Source organism: Helicoverpa armigera, chromosome 31 (assembly GCF_030705265.1).
Source record: "Helicoverpa armigera isolate CAAS_96S chromosome 31, ASM3070526v1, whole genome shotgun sequence".
Lineage (NCBI taxonomy): Eukaryota > Metazoa > Arthropoda > Insecta > Lepidoptera > Noctuidae > Helicoverpa > Helicoverpa armigera.
In genome coordinates this window covers 1,111,335-1,124,451 of record NC_087150.1, presented here as the reverse complement: position 1 = coordinate 1,124,451, position 13,117 = coordinate 1,111,335, and the positions used below count along the sequence as shown (strand labels likewise).

Genomic DNA, 13,117 nt, shown 5'->3' with positions numbered 1-13,117 from the left:
TTTAACACTAATCGGCTCGAATGAGCCGGTTTTCCTTAACGCTTTTTTTAAATAAAATTACATAAGTAGAAATTGTCTTTGACTGAACGTGGCTAAAAAGAATGTCTATTTTTGGAGTTTCTTGGCAGTTCTTCTTCATAAGACCCACGATTCGATCATAAGGTTTAGCAACACTGGGAGGGGTCAGTCTAAGACTGTCGCTCTACATATATCCTGACAGATAGGTTCATATTCGGAAGGCACGACAAACTAGTGTGTTCGGCTGTCATTTGAACATCTTTGGCAGTCGTTACGGGTAGACAGAAGCCAGTCAGTCTTACCTAAGGGTTGCCCGGGTAACTGGGTTGAGGCGGTCAGATAGGTAGTCGCTCCTTGTGGCACACTGGTACTCAGCTGCATCCGTTTAGACTGGAAGCCGACCCCAACATAGTTGGGAAAAGGCTCGACAGATGAGAGTCAACATTTTTATAGAAGTCTATAGATAGTTAAGAAAAGGTTCGGCAGATAGGTTTTTTAAAGGGGAAAATAGAGTAAATTAGTATGAATGTGTGAGTACCTTGGACTGATAATCCATGCTGATTCCATGCATGGCCGGATCGACGCATATCCTCCCATCCTGGGTAAAAAACAACTGACATATTATACCAACTTGAAAATACACACTTATAGACAATTTACCCCACGAACGCGGGTTTACCATGCTTGTGTGTGTAAATATACATCTACACTGTGTTTGTGTGAGTGCTCACTACATATATTCTCTTATAAAATCATCGGCACGAATCTTGAGCGCTGACCTTCACCTGCGCAGAAGTGATTTATTAGCATAGAACCAATCCCGAGTGACGGCTATGACGCGAAGCGCTGCGGGCCAATCACCGCTTTAGCCCGCCCCCGCGCCTCACTTCATACCACAAAGGGACCCAAAAAATCATTTCTGTGCAGGTAAAGGTCAGCGCTCAAGATTCGTGCCGATGATTATAAGTAGGTAGCTTTATAACTGTACATGTTTATTCGGGCCGAGTCACACAAACACAAGTTGTATGTACATTGCACACACAGGTAAGGATCATCCGCTTTCGTAGGATAAAATATCTGTGCTAAGTCTAAACATTCACTAGCTAGGACACAAATACCATGCTTTGGGATTGGAAACCTTATTTTAGTGGTAATAGAGTTTAATTTGGTTTGTGATTTTATTTGGTGGTTAAGTTTTTTGTAATTAAGAGCTTATGTAATTGATTTAAAGTTAACTTTTCGTTGTTTTAGATTAAATTCTAGCTTTTGCAAGTGGTTTTATCCGTGTAGGTACCCTGAGAACTACTCTGTACACCCGGATAAAAAACACCCTAAAGGTAGTCTACTAATAATGGCGTCCACGGCCGATTTCGGCCACGGCGGCTGTTCTCATTTAAGGAGATCAGCCAGCTGCGCAGCACATATTATAGTGCACGAGCATTTGCTTGGACACAGGTGCACTCCCTATTACTTCACTCTCATAGCGCGGTGGGACGACAATCCGACACCACCGGGGAGAGATTAACAGATAGTCTACTACAGTAATATAAGAAAGAAGAAACATTTGTGTGTTTGTACCTTAAAGGCTCCAAAACTATTCAACCGATTTGAAAATTCTTCTTTCACTATTAAAGACCTACTCTCTTCCCAAGTAACATAGGCTATATTAAATTTTATCCCGGTACGGGCAGTAGTTCCCATGGGATGCGGATAAAACCTCTAGCAAGAACTAGTCTTCGATAAATGGGCTGTCTATTACTGAAATAATTTCTCAAATAGGACACCTAGTTCTAAAGATTATTGCTTTCTAACAATCAAACTCTTCAGCTTTTATAATATTAAAACAGCTACCAAAAAACCCCGATATCATATTCCTATCTTCAATTATATTCATTCAAAATTAAATTAAGAACTTCTGTACTTATTGTATGAAAGTATACATGTATATAAAAAGTATACAAACAAAATATACAAATTGTGTGTCCTTTCCTTGAAGATAATTTCAATTAAATTGTCTTTCTGAGGCAAGTATTCGTAAGGGTCGGGCGGTGCAAGTTATACGATTAAGGCGATTTTATTAAAAGAAAATACTTTTTCATATGTCAGAATATAAAATTATTATCCTCCGAGCCTTTTTCCTAACTATGTTGGGGTCGGCTTCCAGTCTAACCGGATTCAGCTGAGTACCAGTGCTTTACAAAAAGCGACTGCCTATCTGACCTTCTCGACCCAGTTACCCGGGCAACCCAATACCCCTTGGTAAGACTGGTGTTAGACTTACTGGCTTCTGACTACCCGTAACGACTGCCAAGGATGTTCAATGACAGCCGGGACCTACAGTTTAACGTGCCATCCGAAACACAGTCATTGGTGTCTAAGATATACTTAGAAAGTACATACAAACTTAGAAAAGTTGCATTGGTACTTGACTGACCTGGAATCGAACCCGCGCTCTCATACTCGAGAGGTTGTTTCTTTACCCACTCAGTTATCTGGGCAACTCGATACTTTTTTATAGCAAGTTATCAGACTTTTCTAACTTCTGAGTTTTCATAACTACTGCCAGAATACTGTGCTATACAAATGACAGCCTTTGCAATTATTGTAATATTTACCAAATAACTGCAATTTTAATGTTTTCAATTTAAAATGCATGTATGTACGATTCCAAAAGTCAGACATTGTTTTATATTTATACTCTTTGTTTCAAAAAATTATGGATATAAGATATTGTCATTATATTTTTTTGCTATTCAATGAAGGTGCTTCAATATGCTCCTGCATTATATTTTTTTCCAAAATTCATATTCTTCCAACAGACATTTCATTGGGCTAAAATTTAAACATTTGGGAACCGTGGTTTCTTACGACAACCATTGAAATACGTGGGTCAGTACTTTTCAAAACAGAGAGCTAGAGTAGTACTCCAAAACAAAAAATCTTATCTGAAATCGCTCCCCGCTCATGTCTTAACCCCCACAAACCGTTGGACCACGCCAGGACGTACATTTCAGTCGTATTTTTTTCTTAAAGCTTTTGTTTTTTTAATGTTTCGCTGGGAATCTTTTCTTTGACAAAGGCACACTGGATTTGTGCCTTTTCTCTTTTAAAAAGGCACAGAACATAGAGGATGGAATATAGTGGAGTGGCTATGAGGCAGGTAGGTCAGGCGCGTTCTTGTAGGTCAAATATAAATGATGGGCGTAATTATACGTCTATATTAGGAACTAATGAGGCGTTCTGTTTTTTTTGGATGTCTGTTAAAGATTGGTGGATTGGGTGGGTTTCAAAAAGGCGGAGGAGGGCGGAGCTAGTAACGTTCCTCATCCCCCGAGCACCCGCATTTTAGCTTTTTTCAACTATGTATGTTGGGGGTTGTCTACCAGTTTAATAAGATGCGGCTGAGTACCAGTGTTTTACAAGGAGCGACTGGCTATCTGACCTCCACAGCCCAGTTACCCGCGCAACTCGGTATTTATTGTCAGACTTACTGGCCTTTGACTACAAGTTGTACAAATGGCAGCCGGGACCAACCAATTTAACGTGCCTTCTCTGTGACAACCATACACCTTGGTACACTAGACTAGTAGTCAAACTTTCCGGCTACCCGTAACGACTGCCAAAGATGTTCAAATAACAGCCGGGACCAGTTTATCGTGCCTTCACTACTTTCTTAGGAGGTTTTCCGTTATGATATCTCCGATAGTCATTTTGTTCTCCATGTCACTCTCTTATATGAAGCTATTTAAAGCGCAGGCGCGAAAACGACGCGGCTTTTTTTCTTTGAAAATAGAAGGTGAATTGTGTTTTGTTTTTTTGAAAATGCTCCTGTGTTGTGTGTGTGTGTTTGTGGGCTAATTAGGGTGTTAGCTTCTGTGTGATTGTTCGATAGTTAGGGCTCGCGAAGGAATTGGTGTGGGCACAGTAAAGGGCACAAAGCATTAAAAGTTTTTGAAAGACAATTGTGGTAGCCTAGTGGGCAAAGAACCAACCTCTCGAGTATGAGGACGCGGGTTCGATTCCAGGTCAGACAAGTACCAATGCAACTTTTCTAAGTTTGTCTGTACTTTCTAAGTATATCTTAGACACCAATGACTGTGTTTCGGATAGCACGTTAAACTGTAGGTCTCGGCTGTCATTGAACGTCCCTGGCAGTCGTTACGGGTAGCCAAAAGACAGTAAGTCTAACACTAGTCTAACCATAGGGGTATCGGGTTGCCCGGGTAACTGGGTTGAGGGGGTCAGTTAGGGCAGTCCCTCCATGTGGCACACTGGTAGTCAGCTACATCCGGTTAGACTGGAAGCCGACCCCGACATAGTTGGGAAAAAGAAAGTCTTAACTATTAATTTATTAATTAAAAACCGCATGCAAAGGTTAGCTCTGCTCATATACTAAAGTAAAATATATTACAAGGATATTAACCAAATATTTAACTATAATTATTATACAAAGATTTCCACACATTTCCAATTACTCAGGATCTCGTTATATTACTATTAATAATAATTAAGTATAATTAGCTTTAAGCAAATTAACGTATCTAATTTAATATTCAATTATTATATACAGAAATTATATTATTTTTGTTCAAATAATAGCTCGGGTTAAATATCTTTGGGGCGATGTAATTATCTTCCTATATCTATACTAATATAATCGAAGAGCACTTAAATGTCGATCTCTCTCCGGTGGTGTCGGATTGTCGTCCCATCGCGCGCAGAGAGTGAAGGAATAGTGAGTGCACCTGTGTCCAAGCAAATGTGCGTGCACTATAATATGTCCTGCGCAGCTGGCTGATCTCCTTAAATGAGAACAGCCGCCGTGGCCGATATTCAGCTAGGAGGAAATCATCATCATCAATATAAAAGGCCCTAAAGGCTTCGAAACTACGGAACCAATTAGAAAAATTCTTTTACTGTTGGAAAGCTATACCTACTCTTCCTGAGTAACATAGGGTATATTTTATCCCGGTACGGGCCACGGTAGTTCCCACGGGACGCGGATGAAATCACGGGAAAACAGCTAGTCCTGTTAATATTATAAATACGAAAGTAAGTTTGTCTGTATGTTGTGCTTTCACGCCAAAATTACTATTGTTTTTTGAGTGAATTTCCCGTTCAAGTGTGATTACATGACACACCTAAAAATCTTGAACCACTTTCGGTAAAGTGTTATAGAATTTGTTTGTCGGTAAGCATTGTGGGTCCCGGCTGTCATTTAAACATGTTTGGCAGTCGTTACAGGTAGTTAGAAGCTAGAAAGTCTCACAACCAGCCTTAACGAGGGTTTCCAGGGTGACTGGGTTGAGTAAATCAGATAGGCAGTCACTCCAAGTGACCCACTAGTACTCAGCTGCATATTGTTAGACTGGAAGCCGACCCCAACATAGTTGGGAAAAGGCTAGCCAGATGAGTCAGAAAAAAGTACCTTTCTATAATACCAACGTAGCCCCTTTGAAATCTAAACTCCTTACTAGCTACTCCATATAATAGAGGTGCCCGGGATTTAAGCTGCAATCCCGGAGTGAGCGCCCCTCTAGCGATTTAAGGGGATTCCATATATCGATTGTGCGGGATTCAATTTGCAGAGTACGGGAGTGGGACGTAAATAAATAATATCTATATGTATGTAAAAGTGTGTTTATATGGATTGGTATTGTTTGTTAGAGAAACTGCCTATCTGACCTCCTCAACCCAGTTACCCGGGTAACACGATACTCATCATCTCCCGAGTCTTTCCCCAACTATGTTGGGGTCGGCTTCCAGTCTAACCGGATGCAGCTGAGTACCAGTGTGCCACATGGAGCGACTGCCTATCTGATCTCCTCAACCCAGTTACCCGGGCAACCCTTAGGTAAGACTGACTGGCTTCTGTCTACCCGTAACGACTGCCAAGGATGTTCAATGACAGCCGGGACCTACAGTTTAACGTGCCATCCGAAACACAGTCAATGGTGTCTAAGATATACTTAGTACATACAAACTTGCAAACAGCCGGGACCTACAGTTAATAGTGCTTTCCGAAAAACTATTAAACGTTACGCGTAAAAGGTTTTTATCACATACAGGGTGATTCCGCTCGCTCCCGTCACTTATACAGGGTGGTGGTAAAAGGATGGCTTAACGAACCGAGCGCCGGTTGATGTTATAATTTACATATTATACAGGGTGCTCTGAAATGGTTCTCTATTCATGCGAAATTATTTAAAATTCAGCTCGTTTTTGAATGCTGGGTTTTATTATTTTGTAGGTACTTATTGATATGTCTTTATTTGGTTTTGTTATTTTTTCTTACAAGCCGTTATCTCACGGTTTCCTTGGGAACTACTGCCCGTACTGAGATAAAATATAGCCTTTGTTACTCAGGAAGAGTGTAGCTTTCCAACAGTAAAATAATTTTTCAAATCGGTTCAGTAGTCTCAGAGTATTCAGGGCACAAATAAGCAAACAAAAAATGTTTTCTCTTTATTATATTAGTTGATAGGATATATTAGTCGTTACGGGTAGTCAGAAGCCAGTAAGTCTGACACCAGTCTAACCAAGGGGTATTGGGTTGCCCGGGTAACTGGGTTGAGGAGGTCAGGCAGGGCAGTCGCTCCTTGTAAAGCACTGGTACTCAGCTACATCCGGTTAGACTGGAAGCCGACCCCAACATAGTTGGGAAAAAGGCTCTGTAGATGATGATAATATATTAGTTGTTAGGAAAGAAATAAATTATATTATTCTTGGTTACTAAATACACCATTCTGTTTAAGTTAAACCTTATTTTGATTGACAAAACTTTTTTACATAACTATCAAAATAAAGCCTAAACTTAAACTTACAAAATTAACACAAGGAAACTACGTTCTCTAATAAACGCCCAAACTAAAGCATTAAAAAGCCATAAATAAACTATAGCCAAGGAAAATTGCATGACTTCCAATTTCTGTGTTGGTTAAGATCCCCGAAGTTACGACATAAAAAATTCACACTGTATATCTCTGAACAAAACCCCACCTACATAGCAACCTTATTTTCAACCTTATCCCCTAAGCTTTAAAGACTAAATTCGTATGAAGTGCAGTACAAAATTTTCAAGGGGTGGGTTTAGCTGAAGGAATTTGAGCTTTAAACCTATGCAGTGAAGGTGTAAATTTGAATGCAGGTTTACCGGATAGCAACCAGCAAAAGCACGGTGGATTAAATTTTCGGCACAGGTACATAAGACCCTTTGGTTGTAAAGTAAGGATAATATTATAATTTTAGACTACCCTCGCTTAAAAATTATTGGAGCGACTTTTCCTGATGATTTTGCAATCATTTTTCGAGGGTTTTTAAACGGACTTAAAAAAAAAGTAGGTTTTATTTACCTGTATGTATGTACTTCTATGTTTGTGCGCGATTATCTCGTTTGCCTGAACCGATTTTCATGCGGCTTTCAGCATAGCATTTGTCAGATCTATGTACTTCAATTTAGGCAACCCAATACCCCTTGGTGAGACTGGTGTCAGACTTACTGGCTTCTGACTACCCGTAACGACTGCCAAGGATGTTCAATGACAGCCGGGACCCTACAGTCTAACGTGCCATCCGAAACACAGTAATTTGTGTCCAAGTTATACTTAGAAAGTACATACAACCTTGAAAAGTTTCATTGGTACTTGCTTGATTTGGAATCGAACACTCTCATACTTGAGAGGTTGGTTTTTTACCCACTAGGCCACCACGATTTTCAGATCAATTCGACAGTACCATATTATTGTATTGTCATCAGAACTACATACAGCTGACAATGTTCATGACGCTAAGATCCTTGGAAGATGGTTTAATTAGTTACCTTAGATTCCATTACATATAGTTACATACAGGTCGACCTAATACTAATCATCCTCCGAGCCTTTTCCCAACTATGTTGGGGTCGGCTTCCAGTCTAACCGGATTCAGCTGAGTACCAGTGCTTTACAAGAAGCAACTGCCTATCTGACCTCCTCAACCCAGTTACTCGGGCAACCCGATACCTCTTGGTTAGACTGGTGTCAGACTTACTGGTCTTTTGAAACAGTCAAAACGTACTGGTTAGTAAATTAAACGACTATTACTTATGCATAAAGTTTAAATATTTAAACCATATTCAATGGTACAGAGAAATATTAATACCGGCAATTGTGAATCACAGATTACAAAATGACTAGCGGAGATGTCATAACGCAAAATCTCCTAAGAAAGTAGCGACAACATGCGGGGCGAGGGGGACGAGGAATGTTACTGACTTCGCTCTTATAAGCCTTCTCTGGAGCCTACCAATTTTCGTAATGCCAAAAATGGTTGATAGAAGTCTCAAAGAAGTTAAACGACTCGTTATTTCATTCGTAACTGATTGTTTTGGTCACCTACGTATTTGACCTAGAAGAAGGAGCCTGACCTACCTGCATTATGCCATCTCTTTTTTTTGTGAAACATTTCAAATGACGGCTCCCGCTGTGGGTGCAGCGTGAGGGAGTGTCAGACTCTTACTGACTAAACCTCACCATGTTCTTTTTAAGCCCTATAAGTACCAGCGCCGCGGTAACTCGCGCGAACAATCCCGCAGCCCAGTCATTTTGGTATCTCTGCTCGTGTATTACTCCGTGGTATGGACCAATATTAATACGGACCGGCTATTGTGGCGTACATATGTGAATACATATAGATTTTAAAGCAGCTTATCGCAGCTTTCATTAAAAATTTCTTTTGTTTTTGTATAACGTTTCAATTTATAGGCGATCGCGAGTTTTTTACTACAAATAAGTGGAGGCAAACCTTTTCGAGTGGCTTTTTTTCCAAACTTAATATATTAATTGATTTGTAGAGAGATATAAATGTATAACAGGTGATTTAATTAATATTAATAAGTGGGTAAAGCTAAAAGCCTACCCAAACACTGCAACTTTTAGTCAGCCGATTATTTGTTTGGGCTCATAAATCAGTATGAAGATGAATGGTAGTATAAAGAGGAAAACTTTGTTTGTTTGTTTGGTTGTAATGGATAAACTCAAAAACTACTGGACCGATTTTAAATATTCTTTCACCATTCGAAAGCTATATTATCTGCGAGTAACATAGGCTATATTTTGTCCCGGTGCGGGCAGTAGCTCCCACGGGACGCGGGTGAAACCGCGGGAAAACGGCTAGTAGATAATAAAATTGCCAAATATCGGGTATATGCAAGTACTCTAAAATGCCTATAAAAATGGTTTAGTTGAGTGCCTACTCAAATGCAGAACAGGACCTAAAGTAAGATATTGATAATGAAACATTTGTGTAAACATTGAAACCATTCAATAATTTATCTAACTACACATCCCAAACACAGGGTCCTCTCATTAAAATCCTACATACATACACATACTCCGTCGCGGTTCGCTATCTGCATGTCGATTCTATAAAATATCACAACTCACTTCGACATCACTCTCACTTCGACTTCGATCTAAAGGTAGAATTCCGTGGACGCGACAATAGTCAACCTATGAAAATGTATGGCACCGTTGTCGAGGCCCGTGACAGTCGCGCGCGGCCGACGAATTTCGTAAGCTGCTCGCGGCATTGTCAAAAATTTAATTCTGGTTTTACCAAAATTCTATAGATGTTATTAAGCGCTAGACCATGTTGAGAAGCGTACGGCCGCGAGCGGCTCACGAAATTCGTCGTCCGCGCGCGACTGTCGCAGCCCTCGGCAGCGGTGCCATACATTTTCATAGGTTGATTTTTGTCGCGCGCGGCTGCGACAATCGCGACCCACGGAATTCTACCTTAAAATTTCGTGATTGACATTGTCAAACTACACTAGCGCTTCACTATCGAGCGTGTTGACAAGTTGAACTAAATCAAAGTCGAGATTTTGACAGATCTGTCAAAATCTGTCTATCTATAGGGGAGGTAGGGAGAGATGGGCAGTTGGGAGACATGATCAAATCAGAATAAAGGGGGTCCTTTTATTCTGATTTCTGATCATAGTTTTGTTTTTTTTTATTGGGTAGTTTACGTTACCGACTGGTAACGGTGTTCATCCATAGACTATCTGTCATTTCTGTGAGTTGTCAAGAACAAACACTCGTAAAAGTACTTAAATATTTTGTTGCGGTTTCGGATCGTTATAAAGAGAAAACTAATGAAAGGTATGTGTATTTTCTATTATTAATTATTGATTGAAATCTCCAGTTACAATTATAGTAAGTCGATGCAATCCACACCTATTATACCTTTAGAAGAGAGTACTACAGCAATAGTTAATGGGCCCCACGTTTTATTTTAGTCTAATATGACCGGGACCACCTACGTAGGTTGACAGGTAAGTAACTATTTTTATTTTCTAGTTTTCAGTGCACATAAGATAAAACCGTTTAACTTAAAAGTTTTTACCGATTTTTTTTCATAAACTAAGTCAAAGTGTCCAATGCTCCCTATGGTAGGGAGGCTTGGACATACCATGTAATGTATAATTTGTAAATTTTGCTCTTCTTCGTCAGTGAAAATTTGTGAGGTTATAAATCTGCGCGAAAAATCCTTTATAGAATCTTGTTTCAGGTACCGTTGCCAACTTGATCTAGAGACTATTATATTTAAAATAGTGTTTAAATAAAGTTCTAAGTGTTTTAAAGTGATTAAGTGCCTACCTTTAACGATGGCTAGAATGTTTTTGCTTAAATCTTTATTAGAAGAAGCTCATGCTTTAGATAATTTAGAAAAGCGTCAACAATCTGCTAGAATTCGTAGTTTATCTTTATTAACTCGCGATGATGACTATGTGAGCATATATAGATTGTCAAAGGAGCTAATTGACCAACTGGAGTCTGATTTACTGCCCTGATAAAGCCCACAAAACGTCGAGGCAAAGGACTTACAACTCGTGTAAAAGTAAGTATTGACACAGTTTATAGTTGAAAAATTGTAATCAAGCACACAATAATAAGAAAAACACTTAGTTCTTAATAAGGAGTATTCCCTTTATGTGGTTTCCCCGCCAGCTGATATGTTTTCAAAAGACTCTGTACTTCAGTTATAATATTGGTATTCTCTTAAGCATGAAAATAACCAAATTGGTCTCAATTTTGTTTTCACTAAATCCAGATAAAGTAGGTATTACATTTTTTATTGATTTATTGTTTCACAGATACTATGTACTTTATCATTCTTGGCTAGTGGCGGTTACCAGAAGGTTATTAAAGAGGGCATCAGAACTTATTTACCGCAACCGTCTGCATCTCGTTGCATAAATGAAGTAGTGGAAGCTCTGAACAATCCGGCCGTAGTAAAAAATATATAAGGTTTCCTCAAAATCAGCAAGAAAGGCAAATTGGCGCTGTCAGTATTTTTTCGTAGGGTAAGCATAGATTATATTCACAGCACGAATTTAGAGATTTCTGTTTATTTTATACTTAAAAGCTGCCTCAAATTCCTTACAATAACAAATTATAACTAAAACATCATATTTAGCTAAAATTCTGTGTCAAAACTGATAAAATTAAAACTGATTAATCTCGGTTGACATTTTGTCGAGTGGGAAGTCACTAGCACAGCATTGGTCGATGTCGAGCTCACTTCACTTCGCAAGTGATTAGGTGATGTTTACAGAATGCAAAATCAAGGTCGTTCTGAATCGAATGCGAAGTGAGAGTGAATAGCGAAGTGAAATGCGAGTTGTTGTTCGAATTTTATAGAATCGACGTGCAGGCAGGCCTTGGCCCTGTTGCGCCCGCTGGGTTGCTGACAGTATTCTACTTGTGTAGCCCTTTCATTTGATACCCATATTGAGGGGCTGTGCCATTTTGTGCCGGCGGCCATATTGGATTTAATTAAAGGTGTATACAAAATTTCAGACCAATCGGTTGACAGGAAGAGGGTGAAATTTGAATTACTAAATTTGATCCAAGAATAAATAATAAAACAAACGGGGTGAGCTAAATAAAACCATTTAAATATCTCGTAATGTTGAAACTGATTGTAATTTTTAGGAAAGCTCTTTCATTATATCTAGCCGAATATAAGAAATGGCAATAAAAGTTGATAATGATCTGTAAAATCTGATTTTTTATGCAATAAATTGTGAAAAAGTGCCCATCCCTCCCCTACCTCCCCTAAAGTATGAAATGACATTACGAATCGAAGTGAAATGCGAGTTGTTGATCGAGTTTTATAGAATCCCAGTACAGTATTGATTTTTGACCGGCGCGTGACGGCCGTGTTTTGTTTCAACGAATGACTGACAAATCTGTATTGTATGTATTTATTTATTTAGTATTTATACATACTAAGGTTGTATTTTTGCACGGAATTTTGGATAGTTACTTGGTTACGTATATGCAAACATGGAAGGAACATACATATTATAAAAATACCCAGAAGCGGCTTCGCCCGCGTATAGTTCGGTTATATCGCGTTTCCAAGAGAATTCTTCAAAGTCCAGGATAAAAACTATCCTATGTTCTTTCTCAAGATCAACTCTATCTCTGTACCAAATTTTATTAAAATCAGTTCAGCGGTTTAAACGTGACAGCGTAACAGACAGACAGAGTTACTTTCGCATTTATAATATTAGTAGGGATTCATTGCCGTCGCGAATTCGTCCAGCCGAGAAAACTAAGTACCCCATAACCACATACATCCATGCCAAATATGATCTCAATCGGTTCAGCCGTTTTCTCGTGAAAGCGTAACAAATACACTTTCGCATTATTTCATAACATGAGTAAGGATCACCTTCTAACCAAAACAACATATATTATATCTGTCAGTTACAAGTTAACTCGGTACAAACACGCAGGCACGCCCAGTTAAGTTAATTTATAATTTTAACCAAATGGTTCATGTCTGGGTTTTGACAAAAAATGCTTTAGTATAGTTTTTTTCGTGTCAGTTATCTATACTAATATGGTAAAGAGGAAATATTTTTTTGTTTGTTGTGTAAAGATTTCGAAACTACTGAACAGATTTGAAGAATGCTCTCACTGCCTGGTAGCTACATTATCCCTGAGTGACATACCATACCTAGCCTGTTTTATCCGGGTACGGGAAATAGTTAGCACAGAACGCGGGTTCGTAATAAAGGGGAATCTGTTTGTTAGTACCCTAAACCCTC

At 39.1% G+C, this 13,117-nt stretch overlaps 1 protein-coding gene across 2 annotated transcripts in view; it reads right to left on the bottom strand.

Annotated features, from left to right (window-relative positions):
- The window catches only part of LOC110378958 (cytotoxic granule associated RNA binding protein TIA1), a 46,815-nt gene that overhangs the window by 27,554 nt on the left and 6,144 nt on the right, over window positions 1-13,117 (bottom strand). For both annotated transcript variants that reach the window (XM_049840230.2, XM_021338423.3), the window contains exon 2: window positions 557-616. In XM_049840230.2, the coding sequence (XP_049696187.1) occupies window positions 557-616 (60 nt within the window). The remainder of the gene's footprint in view (window positions 1-556; window positions 617-13,117) is intronic.